Here is a 17,909-nt window from a genome sequence, read left to right on the forward strand (position 1 = left end):
TTTACGGTTGAAGTAAATAGAGATCATTCTTCCACGTTTCCACTCTGAGAAAAAAATCACATAATCGCCGTCCAGTTATCGCTGTTCATCTATTTATTTATTTAATGATAGTTTATTTCAGAAATAAAAAGTAATTAGCATTACACGATCGAGTCACTGTTATTTTATTATTTTATAATAACTTTTAATTAGGTACTTTTTTTACAAGTAACTCGTTACCTGAAAGAAAAATATTACTTATCGAAAGAAAGCAATTCGTAATTTTATTTATTATGTAACTAGTCAAAGTAATTCATTAGTAATACAATACTTTTACTTGTTTTACTTTAACTTAATAAGTCAACTATTTTTTTAAGAGTAATATGGTATGAGTTATGGTAAAAAAAAAATTTTATTCCAATTCTGGCCTTATTATTACAGTTATAAAAAATTCTCAGTCAACAAAGTGTTAGCAAAATGTTGGTAGACTGGCAACAAATTAGAAAATTAGCAGACTGATTCGCATCTGAGATCTCATTCTGCTAGTGTTCTGTTGACAGAACTAGTTGACATTCTATGCCAGAAGACTGACAGCAAAATAGAGCAGACCCTGCTGACAAGACCTGAGGCCCTCTCGTATGAATAAGATGAGCGCATACGAAAGTGATAGTTTCGTGTATAAGTAACCAATTACAGTTAAAAAAATTGTCATTTTCGTATGCAAAAGTTATTCGTATATGATCAAGAATAGGGTCCCTGGTGTCATATTAGCAGTTGAAAGTAAATCTACCAAATGATACAATCTGACAGTAGAGTCAAGCAGAATCTGCTATTTTATAAATATTTTAATTGTGACATTATTGATATTAAAGATCTTTAAAATTGACGTTTTTATTTTTTTTTTTACTTTTATTTTACAGAAGGAATAATTGTAAACTGCTTTGTTAACAAAATTAATTTAATGTTTTTTACATTGAGTATAAATACATATACAGTACCGGCCAAAATTATATCACCTTTCGATTATTTTTGAGCATAGTTTGTTTTAAAAAGCACGAATCTCTCTTAAATCATAATATATTTTAATGATAAGTACAACTTACGTAAATAATAACTTTTTATTAAATAATAAAAACAGCAACGTATGGAAAATCATTTTTATTTAAAATTTCCAAAATATGTAAAATTTGAATCATAATTAATTTTGAGTCATAACAAGTATAAATAATGTGGAATATTAAATTTAACTGCTAAAACTAGGTTATGGTGGTAAAAACAATGATTGCGACACAAAAAGCAAAAAAAGTACAAAAGTGCAACTATGAAAAAATTAATAAAAAATTCAAAGATCATGTGTATGTTGTCAAATCTCATTATACTTTATATACGAGGTGTACCTTTCATTAAGAATTTACTATAAAATTTTGAGTGCATTCGATACACTTCGATAAAAGTTATGCTCTAAAAATCGAAAGGTGATATAATTTTGGCCGGTACTGTATGTAAATGGAATCCTTTAAAATTAAACAACACGAATATATCGTAGCCCATGTGTTCTGCATGTGTATCAGCAATAGTAATTATTTTCAAGTATTATGCTAATTGTAGGTTTTTTCACGTAAATCTGTAAAGAAAGTGAAAACTGTTATATTGCTGCGCCTTTTATTTTATTGTGTATATAATTTGTACTTTTGAGAAGTAAACTCCACGTCCATCTACCCAATCAGCACACAATATTTTTTAAATGTTTTTTTAATATTTATTTAATATTAATTTTTCATTGTACAATTCATTATAACAAAAATATTTATTAAATATTTATTAAATATTTATTTAACATTAATTAAATATTTAAAATAATGATTTGGAAAAATGTTTATTTAATGTTTATTTAATATTTATTTCACATTAATTTTTTATTTAAAAAAACATTTTCTAAAAACATTAATTTAACGTTTATTAAACATTAATTTAATATTTATTTCACATTAATTTATCATTTAAAAAAACATTTTTTAAAAACATTAATTTAACATTTATTTAATATTAATTTAATATTTATTTTACATTAATTTTTTATTTAAAAAAACCGTTTATAAAAACATTAATTTAACATTTACTTAACATTTATTTAATATTCATTTTATATTAATTTTTTATTTGAAACAACAATTTCAAAAACATTAATTTTACATTTATTGAATATTAATTTAATATTTATTATTTATTTTTTTTATAAACATTTTTTAAATATTTATTTAATATTGTTTAAGTATTTATTTTTTATGAATTATTTAATTGAAAAAATGATTTTAGTAAGCATTTTTCAAATGTTTATTCAATATTTATTTAATGTTTATTTAATATTAATTTTTTTACTTATTTTTCATCTCTATAAAATTATGTTTATTTATTATTTATTTAACATTTAAGCTCTTTATTTTTCAATTATTATTAAATTTAAAATTTGTTTAAAAAATGTTTTAATAACATCTATGAAAATCAGTAAAAAATTAACTTATATATATTTAAATAAATAATATACTTTAATTATATATATTTCGTCTTTTCGGTAACATATTGACCTGATCTATCAGTGATGTACATGCATGCATGCACACAAAGTGTTTACAGATCATCACGAGGGATCAGTTCCCAGCGATCATAGAAGTCAAGCAACATTCTGGAGTCGCAACTTGGATGGGTGACCGCGTGGAAATTTCCGAGAAAAAAATTTATTAAGAAAAAAATCTCAATATTAAAAAAAAATGTTTAATATAAAAAGGGGTAAATCCACTAATTTTAATGTTGAAACATTTTTTTATTGCAAAAGCTTTTTATTAAATATTGTTTTGCTCACTTATGCTTTGTTAAAAAGAACGTTTCTTTAACGTTTAATAAACGTTTCTTTAAATGTTTTAAAAACGTTTTTATAATATTTGAAAAACATTTTTTTTATGTTAAAATAAACATTTTTTTAATGAAAAAAAAGGGCACTTAACCCATTATTTTTAATGTTCTTATAAATGTTTTTAAAAATGTTTTTTAAATGTTTTTAAAAACATTTTTTAAATATTGTGTGCTGATTGGGTATTTACGATGCGCCGCGCGCCGTGTAGCGCTGGTGGGTGAACAACTTCATACGAAGGCTACGGTCCACTTGATGCTATGTACAAATGCTTCAAAGCGTTTTGTTGACCAATCTGAACAAAGAATTTTACAAATTGATCAATTAAAAAATAATGCTTTGAAGCATCTGTAGCATCAAGTAAATCATAGCCAAAGACAGATTTTTTTGGATTTTTACTGTCAATCTATCATTAATACATCCCATACAACACAGAAAGATTGCAGAAGCATTGCAGAAATATCTTATTGCAATATTGCAGATTGCCCAAGTAGAACAGGGAGTCATTACGTCAAAATGATGTCAAAGTGACTGCAAAATAATCATTAAAAGTCACTTTTCGATCAATTACAATTCACTTTGATATTATTTTAACATAATTGTAAATCACTTTGATGTCATATAGGGATCAGTTCGCAGCGACCACGGATATCAAGCAACGTTCACCGGAGTTGCGACTTGGATGGGTGACCGCTTGGAAATCCAAAAAAAAATTCCCAAGATTTTTTTTGCGAAGAAGATTTGTTAAAATGTTACAAAAATTGTTTTGTTTATTGGAATTATGTGATGTAATAATATTTATGTGAATACCATATTTTGGAAAAATTTATAACATTGCAATATTGCTGGGGCCGTATCCTGTAATTCTTGATGACTGCAGCTAAAGATACCGTTACGTGTAGTTGCGCAGCTTTTCTACCATGTATAATATCTGCGCAACGACACTTTAACGATACCGAATTGTCGCTAAGGTGTTACAGAATCCCGCTTGGGATGTTTCAATGCAATATTTCAAAAAACGGACATCTTACCCAAGCAGAACAAGGAGTCATCACGACATCAAAATGATGTCAAAGTGACTTCATAATGATCATTAAAAGTCACTTTTCAATCAATTACGATTCATTTTAATGTCATTTTGACACAATTGTGAATCACTTTGATGTCATTTTGACTTGTTATTCTGCTTGGGTAACGTTGCTGCAATCTTCCAGCAAGGTTGCAGCAATGTTTTGCAATTAATATGCAATATTACAATGTTTCAATGAAATCATTCTGCAATGTTCCTGCAATCTCTCTGTGCTGTATGGGTTTATTAATTTTCAGCAAAATTTTCCACTATTTCAGAAAACATGAACGTATTACCATCAGATAATTACTTTCGCGCGAAAGTTTTTCAACTTCGTTGTCGGATGGCGCTATCCAGAAAATGCAACGCGAATCGCGTTGAAGTTTCCAGATGGCGATGATAGTTTCGTCGCCGGCTGATCGAAAAAAACCGGTCTAATCAGAATCCGTGTCTTAATCGCTTGTAAAAAAGGAGAGTTGCGTTTTCGCGGTAATTTCACTGTTTCTGGCATCACACGGCGAAATTTGCGACGATACCACATAGTCATTCGCGGGAAGGTCTCTCAAGGTGATTCTCGCATCGCGGAACATGCTGGCTCTAAAAGTAAGGCAGAAGAGCGTGTCCGGCATGACATCCGCGTGACTTCCGAAAGTTGCGAGAACGCTGCTTTTGGTTTCTAGGCGACCGTTGTTAGTTGCTCCTTTAGACGCGCTCGTGTCCTGCAGAATTTCCTGTCGAGAGGCAGCTCAGCCGCTTTTGTCGAACCTGCGAGCAAGATGTCGTTCGAAGACGAGAAACGTAAGGGATCGCTTTCAGCGAATTATCAATCAAACGGAGAACAGTTGAGAGACTATAAACTATCCTGATGTTTTTTCATTGTTTCTGTAAATAGAAAAATTCTTGAACATGTCGCCGGAGGAAAAGAGGAGCTTTTACAAGGCAGAGGTGACAACTGTTGATCAGATTCCCACGTGGTCAGAGTACTGGGACAAAAATAAGTCCAATATCAGCAAAACTGATGAAAAGGTTGAAAAAGTTGATGAGGCTATTGCTAAAAAGGTATCAATGTGGCAAGGAGATATAACGTCGCTTGAAATAGATGCAATTGTCAATGCCGCTAACTCAAGTCTTTTGGGAGGTGGTGGAGGTATAAGATATTCTTATCAAAAAACTGTCTTTTTATGTACTCGAAAGATATAAAACAATAACGAAAATTTCAGTTGATGGTGCCATTCATCGAGGAGCAGGGCCAAATTTAAAAAAAGAATGTGCAACGTTAGGTGGATGCAGAGTCGGTGAAGCTAAAATCACAGGAGGCTATAAGCTGCCAGCTAAATGTAAATAATTTGCAAGAGCAACTTAGCTCTTTTGCCTGACTTTTTCTAAGAATAATTAGTATTTAATTCATGTCCAAAGGTTTTTAAGATTGTTCAGCAGTTAAAATTTCAGAACTAACTTACAGCTGACACTGGATTTTATACACCTGGGCTGCTTACAAAAATGTTTGCCATTCATAAAGAATTTGTTTTCTCTTTCTGAATTTTTTGAATATATTCAACTTCTTGATTTTTACACCTATTTATTTTTTTGATCTGGTGTATTGATTAAAAAAAGATTTTGTTCAAATTCTATGCATGATATAGATATATCCAAATAAAAATGGTCAGGTGATACACATTATGTGTGGCAAAATATTGGAATTCAATATAGTGTTAGCTGGGGGTTAAAAATGACAGATCCAATATGATAGACCAGAATATAAAATTTCCTAAAACTCAGGTTTTCTGAGATTTTTGGGCGTTTTTGGGATCACTGGTTTGAAATATTAGTTATTTTCATAGGTATGTTTCATCAGTTGAATATGATTTTGATTTTAGATTTATGAAAATGAGTTTTACTCATTTATTTGAAATGCAAATTTTAGCATTTTTGTTAGCTACATTAGATCCACTGTTTTAAATTTTTATTGCAAACTTATTATTAGTAACTTCAAAAATCTATGCCAACTTACATGTGAATACAACAAAATTTAACATTTTGGTTCATCATATTGAATTTATCATTTTGAAATTAAACAATTATTTTTTTTTTTATGTAACTCTTATATTGATCATTAAAATGAGCCTAGAAAAAACTTGTTATCTTAATTTTTGTGTATTTATGTATTTTTTATCACATTTTTACAAGTATTTGATAAGATAGGCAAGATTGACAATTGTAGGAGTAAAATTTCTCACAAAAATTGGACGATCAAGGAGTAAAATTTCTCACAAAACTGTAGATTATTTAATGAAGAGTCTTTATCTTTAAAATGAGCCCAGAAAGAAGTCATTATATTTTTACAGAATATATGAATTTTTGAAGAATTGTGACATATGTGTTTCATCATGAAAGGCTTAATTCAATCATATTTTATTAAAAAATGGACATTTAAATAATTTTGTTTTAGATATTATTCACACGGTTGGTCCACAAGGTGAGAAGCCAGAAAAGTTAAAAGAGTGTTACGAGAATAGTTTGGCTCTGGCTAAAGAAAATCATTTGCGTACCATCGCATTTCCATGCATATCAACTGGAATTTATGGATATCCACAAAGACCAGCGGCCAAAGTAGCTTTATCAACAGTTAAAAAATTTCTTCTTGATAATAAAGATACGGTAAGACTATATATATTTGCTGTTGATATTTTTGAATATAAAAATATGGATTAAATTTTTATTGTAACTTTATTTTAATTATATTATAATTTTGCAGGTGGATAGAGTCATCTTTTGCTTATTTCTGGAAAGTGACAAAGATATATATGAGGAGCTATTGCAGAAATACTTCGCCCTTAATTAAATATTTCATGATAAATATTCCTACTTTCTACGAAAAACTTTTCACAATGTTTGGTATATACATAATCTTATATATTGTATTTGATAGTATACACAAGTATATTCATGTAGAGTAATATAACATTAGATCTTTTAAAGTTATTTTATTCTCTTTCCAACTTTTTTTCAAAGCCAAAACGAATAACGCGATGTGCATAGAATGATAAAAATTAAATTTATTCAAAATGGTTATAGAATTATATAATACTACTATATTGTATAGTGCTTTAGTGTATGTATTAATATAGTAATATTATATAAATATTCTATATTATAATAAATTTTATATATATAATCTATTGTATTACAATATAGTATTAGAATATATTATATAATATTACAATATTAATACATAATATAATACATTACATGTATTATATTGTGTATTACATAACATATATAGAAGGAGAAAGAGAGAGAGAGAGAAAGTATAAATTTTCTTTATTCTCTGGAATTTCTGAGTTTAAACAATATTGTACATCTTACACCGACACCGTGATACTGACACTGGGATTGTTAATGTTTTAGATTAAAATTATCTATTTCGTATAGCACCGAAGTTTTCAGAGATATCAAAAATGTTTCAACTGAAAAGTAAAATACTTCATAAAAGCATGCAATATTTCTAAAATAGTTCTGAAATAATAAAATATTTGCGATTTTTTTACTTGAAACCTTGTAGAAAAGTTACTGAAAAATTACTAATAAAATCCGTAACTTTTCTGAAATATTGCTAGAAGGCTGCTGAAATAGTTAAATTATTCTAAAAAATTACAATTCTTTTAGGAATACATACACTAGGTCCCTTAATTTTTAAACAATACTAAAATTGCACTGTTAAAACACGTTTCATTTAATTTTCACCTTGGAATCCGACTTTAAGAATTCATTTTCGAAAAATTTTTTTATTAGAACACAGGCAAAATATTTTGTAATGCCCTTTTATTCTATTCTTTGTATTTACGAGGGTTAAAAATCTGCCGCATTCATCTAATGGCGGTGCCATGTACTGCTTGCAAATTTCTAAAATTATTTTATGTGGAAATTTTGCAACATTCAATATATTTTCAAATTTACTCAATGTGATTGATTTTAGAAACATTTTTGTGACAATATTTTATATCACATATTGCAGAATCTTTTCAGAATTGTACATAAAATGTGAAACATTAAAATGTCTTTAAAACTATTCTGAAAACTTTCTGCAAGAATCAGTGCTGTATGGGATGTAACAATATAGCAGATCTATTTATTTGCTTGCACTTTTTGCACTTAAAATCTTCCCATTCTCTCTCTCTCTCTCTCTCTCTCTCTCTCTCTCTCTCTCTCTCTCTATCTCTCCAATACTCGCATGCATATTTATCGCGTTTAAAAAGTTATCCCTAGTCATGAAGCTGAAAAAACAAATTTTTGTGAATGTTTTTTTAAAAAGTGCATGCATATTTTTATATAAAAGTTTTTTATTTAAAAAATCACTGTTTGAAGACTTCGTAATTTTTTTATGCAAAAATATTGATTAGTAATAAAGTTATAGTCCGGAAAAACCTTTTTTTCAAAAGCGTTTTGTGGCGACTATTGTTTGAAACAAGGTTATATGTATAAATCAAAAAGTCAAAAAGATTTAAATTAATATTGGGTTGTTGTATAAGTTCAGTCTGTTTTACCTTTTTTTTTTCAATAAATCATACAATCAAAATGTACTATGTATTAATAATATTAGTTAATCTAATCTTTAATCGTTTGATTTTTCAAAAATGGAATGGGGGTATGAAGTAGCGGCTGTTCAGAGTTAAGGTTTTGATTTTTGTATCAAAAAACGAACATTTTTTTGTCCATAAAAAAACGCATTAAAAAAAATTCCTTTATTGATTAAACTAGATTCAGATGTTTAAAAGAAAATTTAAAATTTTATATTGATCAGCAGCAATTTCTGGCATATCTTTCCAATTTTGAAAACATATTTGTGAGAAAAGTGTTTATAAAGTGCAGTTTACATTGAATTAAAAAATTTATTTTTCAACTTTTACAGAATTCTATTCCAGATACACATAAGTTATCTTCTGCCGAAGTTGTCTCTAAAACTTTAGTAACATACAATAGATAGTTTATAGGCATAAGCCCGGCGAGTGTGTGGATTTGTAGAGCAATCCACAACCAGAATTCTTTGGTATGGAAATCCACACTCAAAAAGATCCAAGAATTGAATTTAAATCAGCTGTCAATTTTTTTTAATTTATCAGAAAAGTGTTGCGCGTAGCTGCCGATCAATATACTTACGAGGGTTAGTCGGAAAGTAAGGTACGAATTGCCGTAGTTGTTTTATAGGAAATCGGACCTTACTTCCCGAATAACTCTCGTACAATATCAGTATAACTGTCAATGAGACCAATGAGAAACCTAATGTTTGTAACAGATGATCTTTATATGTATCTGGATGGACCGATCATCCAGCTTCTTCTTGACATCTTAAAGTTAAAAAAGTAGTCATTAAGTTTGTGAAAAAAATGGTCGAGTCTTTGAAAAGTAACGAAAGTGTAAGGAATCTTGTTCCTGAATTTATGAAATTAATTCGGCTAATATTGATTCTATCCTCATTGTGCACAACGCTCCTTCTCTACGCTGAGAAGATTAAAATGACTATGGACATGCATGACGCAAATGCGATTGAGCAACACAGAGTATATCCGTGCATAGTTGCATATCCATGCGAAGGACATTTGCGATAATCTGGATGAATTGATGAATGAATTTATAATAGGAATCAATAGAAAGCCTCCTGTACGTTTGCAATTCTTAAGGTTACAGATAATTAAACTAAAAAAAAGTTTTGTATTTTATACCGGCTATTCCTCTCCCCTCCTCTCAGTCGGTAAAAATTTCCACAGCCTATAAAGACAAGTCGGGTCTGTTATACAGACAGGTATAAAAAAATGATATTCGTTCCCAGAGTTAGGAAAGTATTATACTGTACGTATCATGCATACATTTTACGTATAATACTAAGTAAGTATGATATCACTTTAATTTCCTTTAGAATTTAACAGCTTTAATTCAATATTTTTATTTATACTAGCCAAACGTGATTTGCGGCAAGTGAAATTTTTTCTAATGCTTTCAAGATTCTTATATTAAGTTCAAGATTTATATACATACTTGTTTTTCCATCTTATATTAATTATAAAAATTTGTTTTTTCTTCTTATATTTCTTGAACTTAATATAAAAATCTTGATTAGCATTTTTTTATATTAATTTTCCTCCTTATTTTAATATTAACAAAGACGGAAAACATAAGCATTTCTATTGAACGGAAGAAACTTTTATTTTCAAAAAGTGATAAAAAAAAAGATTATATAATGCTAAGTTTGCAATTCAATTTCTGTAAAATACTTCTATTAATTGCCTTAAGATTATAAGTATATTATTTTATGTATCTTTTTTTATAATTAATAAAAGTTTAATTTGAAGAATGATACGTGACTACAAAAATCAATGAAAAAATTACAGCATGATTATTTCGGCTCGTATGTGTTTTAAAATTAAATACATGTAATAAAAGCAAAAATAAATAACAAATGACTAAAAGTATTACATACTAAATGCATATTTACTTTATTAAAATTTTCAATATTTTTTTATTCTTTAATTGTGGATTGCATTTTTATAAAAAAAAAATAATAAACGAAAGATTAGAATTATATTAATCATACAAATACAATTATATCATGCGCTCATCTTAAGAATTGTAATTGTTAATAACTTGTACTGAGGCGGATCCAATTATAGAACCGAAACGTCTACATTCTAATTTTATTGAATAATAAAGTTATATATTACACACGAACAACTAGTGTCGGCTGTATATTGACATTACCTTTAATAAATTGATACAGAAGTTATTCTGACTTTATTTGATATTCAGTAAAAGACAAAGACAGAATAACTCCTTGTCAATTTGAGAATCTCTTACTAGAAAGCTCCCATTATTAAGTTAAATACTTATTTATCATTCAACTATGGTGAAAATTTTTCTCATAATTTTTTTACGAATTGGAACGTTTTTCAGAAATTCTCAGAAAGTCTATATTTTCTCTTAGAATTTTTCATACATATTTAATTCAGAAATATTCTGATTCCTTATACCATAATTTCTAAAAAAAATATTTTTACTTTTTTAGATTTTATAACTTTTTATCAGAAATTACAGAAGAAAGAATCTTAGAAATTTTTAGAAATTTTACAATTAACAGATATAAAAAATAATTTTGAGAAAAAATGTAGATTCTGAATATTTCTGAAAAGTGTTCCAATTTGTATAAAAAAATCTAAGAAAGTTATAAAAGTATACAAAAATTCTAAACACGTTTGAATAAAATTATATAAAAAATTTTGAGAAAAATTTTCACCAGGGAAAAAAACGTAATCCTATGTATGATACGCATAAAATTGCTAGCATCCCTATTAAATTTTGCTCGTTCCATGCGCGGAGACATATATTTCCGATAAAATAAAACGAATCATTTTGAAATTTACATGGAACATTTTTATATATACTTTAAGAAAATGTGTTTTTTAAATCCGATTAACTTTAATCGACGATTAACATGATTAGTAGTATTATCAATAACTCGTACTTATTATAATAAAAAAATTAATAATTTCATCTATTTATATTAAAATAATAAAATATATCAGATGCTATAATTAAATAATAGATATATATTATTACTCTGTAAGCGATATAATATTTCTAGATTATATTATTAAAAATTAAAACAATATTAAACTAATATTCCGAAAATATAATATTTTTTAATATTATAGAAATATTGTATTAATGTTACATGTCTGTTTTATATAATATTCGTGGTATATTATTTTAATATCTGTAGAATATTATGAAAATGTTTTGTTCAAAAATTAATATGAGTTATTATGCATAAAATACTCATAAACATTATAATCATTACATTTAAAAGTTATAATATTCCTTATAATTTAAAATATTGTAATAAACAATATTATTTACTTTTCATATAATATTCATATAATATTTACATAATATTATCAGGAATGAATATACAATCATTTTTTATTAATATTAAATAATATTTTAGAAATATTAATAAACTAATAACAGCATTTATATAAAGAAAATGTAGCGTTTATAGAGAAAGAGAAAAGAAGAAAATTTTAATCTAATAATAAACTGTTTTCCATGTTGACAACTTTGTCGATTGAGTTAATCTTCGATTAAAGTTAATCGAAGTTGCGCGTTGAAGTGGCCCTCAGAGATATGTAATCTGACAAAATTTCTAGAGATTCAAGCAACACGAACAGATCTAATCACAATAATGCCCATTTCCACTAATGCAGATTAACTTTAATCTCGCTTCAACTTACTCTTTATCTTTTCCCAATTCTTAGAACTAAAGTAAGATAAAGAGTAAGTTAAACTGAGATCAAAGTTAATCTGCGTTGGTGGAAATAGGTTAGGTTTATTCAATATAAGTCAGGCTTATTCAATCTCACAGACTTCGAGTTTCGCGATCGCTTTGGGAATCTCTCGCGTGAGACGCGATCTGTCAACCGCGATGGCATTGTCGTTACCCGGAAACCGCCAACGACAGGTGAATTTAAAGCACGCGAGGTTGAATTTAAAATACGCGCGAGCAGCTGGCTGCTTGCCGGTGCCGGCGCGGCGCGCGCCCTCTCGCGGGCCAACGACGGCGCGCCGCCATCTTGAAAAAGCCAAGTGCCGTGCTATCTGTGCGTGGCGATAGGTGGGGACGGTCGGTCGTTAACGCGGTGCATCTTGGACGGGAAATTTGTCACAAATGGGCGAATATCCCTGAGGCACCGAGAGACCCCGTACGAGCCGTCGGCACCTTTCGCGTTCGTGTCGCGCGACGCGGCACGTAACAGCAACGCCGCCGTCGCCGTGCCCGTCGTTGCCGTCCTGATCGAGATCGTCGCTGCCGTCGCCGTCGCCGCTGCCGCCGCCGTCGTCGCCGCCGCCGCCGCCGCCGCCTCGAGCACACCCAAGGGAACCACAGTCGGTCGGTCGCTCCGCTCCTCGCCGATCTGTCGTGGCGAGGTTGTATGTGTGTGTGTGCGCGCTGTGTGTGCGATCGCGATCGCGCTCGTACGTCCAGTGAGTATTAAAGTGAGTAGTACAGTGCGCGCTGTGGGAGGAAAGGAGACAAAGAGAGACGAGAGGAGCAGCACAGTGTGTCGATAGTGTGGCGTTGGCGATCGTGCGCCGGTCGGTACCGTGCTGCCTGGAGCTCCGCGCACGCGAGCGTCGCCGAGAGCGTGTGTCGTCCGAGCGTCGTCGTGTGAACGTGCCCGTGAAAAGAAGAGAGAAGAGAGAGAGAAGAGAGCGCCTGGTAGCCTGGTGCGCCCGCCCTCCCGGAGGGGGAGTCGACTCGCCGTCGTGCAACGCGCGAGGAGAGCACGAGCGAGCGTGCCGTAATGGGCGAGCGAAACGTGCATGCGCTCGCGGCGTGAGCGGAGCATCGTCTTCGCGCCCGATTCCGGACGCGAGCGAGCGAGCGAGCGAGCGAAACGTGGAGGTGAGATCTCGCTGGACAGAAGAGACGAAAAGGTGAGAGGAGAGCGAGCCAAGCGGACGGACGGACGTACGTACGTGCGTGCGTGCGTGCGTGCGTGCGTACGTACGGACAGAGGTCCCGTAATCCTGAATGGCCGCCGCGGCCGCTTTCTAGGTTACTGACGGACAAGCCAGGAGAGCGCGCGCGCGAGAGAGAAGAAGAGAGAAAGAGCGATTGAGGGCAGGAGGGAGGGAGGGAAGGAAAGAAAGAAGACGGACACGGATAAGCGAAAGAAACGGCAATCGGAAGAGAGGTAAAGCCGCGAGGGAAGAAAAGAGGGAAGGAACGAACGTTTGCGTGGGCGCGAGTGAGAGCCGAAGACGAGAGGACAGGGAGAGAGGAAGAGGAACGCATAAGGACGGGACGAGTGAGCAAGGGAGAAAGAAAGAGAGAGCGAGAGACTTTGCCTCTCGCGCGCGCACGCCCGCAGCCGCCGAGGCTCCACGAGTCCGCGACGACTCCACCATCCCCGCCGATGTACGGCCACCGAGGAGGCAGCGCGCGAACGCCGTGTCCTGGACGCCTCTCCCGTGCTCGTCGGCGAAGCTTCGCCGTCGCCGTCGTCCGCGAATCGTCGCACGCGCCGACGGGAGTCTAAGCGCGCCGTCGGTGCCGCTGCCGCCGTCTCCGCGTACTTATCACGGGGTATTCGCCGACACCGCCGCCACCGCACACCGCTGTCACCACCACTACCATCACCACCTCCGTCACGACTACTACCACTGTCGTCGACCGCCGCCGCCACCGCCACCACCATCGCCGCCGCCGCCGCCGTCGTCGCCGTCGTCGCCGCCGCCGCCGCCGCCTTCGTCCTCGTGCGTCCTCGTAGCCGCCGACGTCGTCGCCGAGGCTCAGCTCGCATGTATGCATCCCGATACGTATGTATTTATTGCCGTAGTATAACAGCGACAGAGAAGAGAAAGAGAGAGAAATCGTTATTTATTGAACGCTCTAGAATCGGATCATCCCAAGCGTAACATACTTAATAACAAGCAAAAGTTACAAAGGACCATTTACTGGAAAAAAGTTGACTAAATTTTTCAACTTGATCAAATTTCTAATATTTCAGTTAAATACATATAAAGCACTTGAACTTTAGTTTAAGCATAAGCATTTAATATGTCTAACTTGAATACTCGAAGTGAAGAAATTTAATTAAATTGAAAAGTTTAGTCAATTAGCAACTTTTTCTTCGATGTATAATAAATGACAAGTAATACAAAATAACGGAAATAAAATGAAAAATAGGAGAAGAGGGAAAGAGAAAGACAGAGGAGCAGCTCGCGTGTAACGTTTCTGTATGTGCACACGGGTGCGTGCGAGAGTTGCGTGTGCGTAGGTGAGTGCACGGTGCTCCAAGTGTCCAAAAAAACAGGGTGGAGAGGTGGGGTAGCCAGCCGAGTTTGCCGTCGACGAGTCATTTTGCTTTTCTCTCTGTTCTCTTTCTTTTCCCATTTCTCTCTCTCTCTCTCTCTCTCTCTCTCCCCCTCTTTCTCCGATTTGGCTCCGAAGAGGTTTTCTGCCCCCCGTTCTCTATTTCCGTCTCCTTCTGTTTCGTTCTCTCTCTATCTCTCTCTTCCTCCAGTGTATTTCAATCCGTGCTTGCTTTCTTAATCCTGCATTTTCGTCCGTCACCCAATCTTCTCGAACGAGAGGAAGATCCTCCTCCCCCTTGGGAGCGGCTTTTGCGACCCCGTCAGCGCGTGCTGATTCGCCCCGGCATCGATCCGCGGACCGTGTATCCATATTTGCAAATTTCCTCTTCACGATTTGCTCAATGTACGTGGGAATCAATTTCCTAGTTTCGAATTTCAGCATTAATGTTCGATACACCTTCGCGCCTGGTTCTACCGTTGAGACTTGGTGGTGCCGAGTGTGAAACATTGATATCGACAGAGAATCATAAACCTGTAATTGTTCGCGTCGTCGTATCCCCCAGTGTCGTGTGAATGTTCAGGCGAAATCCATGCGATTTTTATCGTATGAAATATGAATCATACGACGTGTTTAATACGAGAGTAGACACGAGAGATGCCAACTCAGACTGCTGCTATTCGTCAGAAAATTTCTCGCCTGAGAAATAAATTCTCGAATAGATCGTAATTCTCCGTCTGGCAATGAGTCTTTTTTTTGACACAAGTCAAATTTCACTCTCAAATTTTAATCAAATTTATTCAGTTTTTATAAAAGTTTCACATTTGAGTTTGATACTTATTCGGTATTAAAATAGAGCTGTTGAAAAAAGAAACCCTGAATTTCTTTAGTTTTTTTTTTAAGGTCTAGAACAGTACAAAAACTTAGATCGGACAAAAAATTGCAGACGGAAGGTCAAGTGTGAATATTAGCACTTGTATTTCGACATCTTTTTTTCATTCACGTTGGGTCGCGACACTTCTGAGTTAATTTTCATTATTTTTATACACTGACAATGAGACAAAATGATTTTACTATATTAACAGGGCATATGATCGAATGCGTTTTAGTGAAGCCAAGCAGAATGCCTGGCTGTTATAATAAAACTCGAGCTTTTATAATTAAAACGTTTGATAGACTTTAATCTAGTAATTCCTGCGTTTCTGATTCGTCTATTTTTTAACAGATAAACCGGTAGAATCTACTAGATTTCTAATTAATGCAATAAGATTTTTTTCAGTGAAAGTATAAAAAAAATTCTTTAGTGACTCGTACATTTACTTCAGCATCTCGAGAAAGTATTTATATGATTGCTTATTTAAAAAAAAGTTTGTATGTAAATGTGATAACTAATTACAATGCTCTTAGTTTTTCAAAGAAAAGAAATTCGCAGAACAAAATTGTCGAATCGTATAGTCTTAAATCATTCTTTATAATATCTAGAATATAGAAAAAAAATAGAAAGTTATCCAAAAACATAATTATTCACATGAATTTTCTTTGATAAACTTTAAATGTATTTTCCTCGAAATCTTTTTAAAAGTTTTAGTGCTATAGCTTTAAAAATTTTTAATCTTTTTTAATAAAACAAGTTTTCACGTAAAATGCAATTCTCTACGTGAGTGCCATTTAAAAAACTTTTTATTATAAATAACTTTAAAGATCGAAACTTTGTCGAAAAGTTTAAACTTTTTTTTTAAACGCTATGTTTCGATTTTTATAAAATTTTGAAATTTGGCCAATCAGGCCTTAACGGATACAAGTATTCTAGAAGAAACTCGTAATTATTTTTCTCATTTTCATTTGTGTTACACAATTCTAGAACGCTAAGACTAAAGGGGTGGACCCAAAAATAGTCCCAGTAAAAGTAATTTAAATAAATAAAAACAGTTTAAAAAAATAATTTTTTACACATTAATAATTAATAAAACATATCCTTTTTGTAGATATCAAATTTATTTATTATTTTTTCTAAAAAAAAATTTTCAAAAATTAATAATTATTCAGCATCGAGTAACCTCTTAATCGAGAGGATATTTCTTTGTCTCGATTCGCGAGGTTGAGGATTACATAATCGCGTAAAAAATGTAAATTTTTGGACCAAACAAAACTTTTTTTTTTTTGTTTTCGTCACATGCGTGTCGATTCGTCAATTTAACCTCTGGAATACCAGCGCACGATTATCGAGCATTTCATATCTCGACTAACGCAGTGGCACGTCGCTGTACCATTCGAGTTAACGTCGGGGCACATGTGTTAAAAGCTCGTCAAATGTTATCAAAAATTCAATACGTTGCACTTAGCGCAAATGACTCAATTCTGAAAAGAAAGAAAAACGGATCGTTTAACTTTATAGAACATTAATACTCAGACAGAACCGTTTGTTTGTTTTTTTTTTTTGCTTTATCAATTGAATCGTTATGGAATACTTTATATTGTTTTGCTATAATACAATTTATTTGTCATAAACTTCAAGATATTCTTTGTCACAGGATTGTGACATAAATTTCAAGATTATGTCTGCATGTATTGTTCAAACAAATCTTTTTCATATAGACTGTTCAAGTAATGTAAATTGTTATACATTAGATAACACAGTGCAGAAGAAGTAATTAAATTATAAAATTGTAGTATATCTGGCTAGTATTAATAAAATAAAAATATATGTAATATAAAAAAAGAGAAATATAATTTTCTTTATTTTCAAAGTTTGAATCTCCTGATTCATTAATTATTGTTTATATATTGTAGATGGCATGTAAAACATAGTTTACATAATTTACATTGTATACACGTAATCAATGTTGCGTTTAGATAATTTAAAATTATCTAAAGATAAGATAAATTACATATAAATGTATCTTAGATAACATAAAGATGATTTAATTTATATAGATAAAAGGTAAAATTATATATAGTTTTATCTAGTTAATTTTTTAGATAATAAATTCGCTATTGAGCAAAACTATTTAGAATATGAAAACAATGTATTTCATATTTCTAAATCTGTTTTTTAAAAACAAATGTTCTTCAAATAATTTAATCTG

At 32.3% G+C, this 17,909-nt stretch overlaps 1 protein-coding gene across 1 annotated transcript; it reads left to right on the top strand.

Annotated features, from left to right (window-relative positions):
* Window positions 1–4,332: 4,332 nt before the first annotated feature.
* On the top strand, window positions 4,333–6,943 carry LOC105194369 (macro domain-containing protein CT2219). The gene is made up of 6 exons (XM_026139082.2): window positions 4,333–4,559; window positions 4,637–4,754; window positions 4,849–5,103; window positions 5,177–5,293; window positions 6,406–6,614; window positions 6,712–6,943. Exons 1-6 carry the CDS (start codon window positions 4,545–4,547, stop codon window positions 6,796–6,798), a joined length of 801 nt encoding a protein of 266 aa, XP_025994867.1. The 5' UTR covers window positions 4,333–4,544; the 3' UTR covers window positions 6,799–6,943.
* The last annotated feature ends 10,966 nt before the right edge of the window (window positions 6,944–17,909 follow it).

The sequence above is a fragment of the Solenopsis invicta genome, chromosome 7, assembly GCF_016802725.1.
Source record: "Solenopsis invicta isolate M01_SB chromosome 7, UNIL_Sinv_3.0, whole genome shotgun sequence".
Lineage (NCBI taxonomy): Eukaryota > Metazoa > Arthropoda > Insecta > Hymenoptera > Formicidae > Solenopsis > Solenopsis invicta.

Bases quoted from the DNA above. Each gene is read 5' to 3' on its own strand.
- LOC105194369 (XM_026139082.2), top strand. The intron at 4,755-4,848 runs GTAAGGGATCGC...TTCTGTAAATAG, and splicing joins GTCGTTCGAAGACGAGAAAC to AAAAATTCTTGAACATGTCG. The intron at 6,615-6,711 runs GTAAGACTATAT...ATAATTTTGCAG, and splicing joins TTCTTGATAATAAAGATACG to GTGGATAGAGTCATCTTTTG.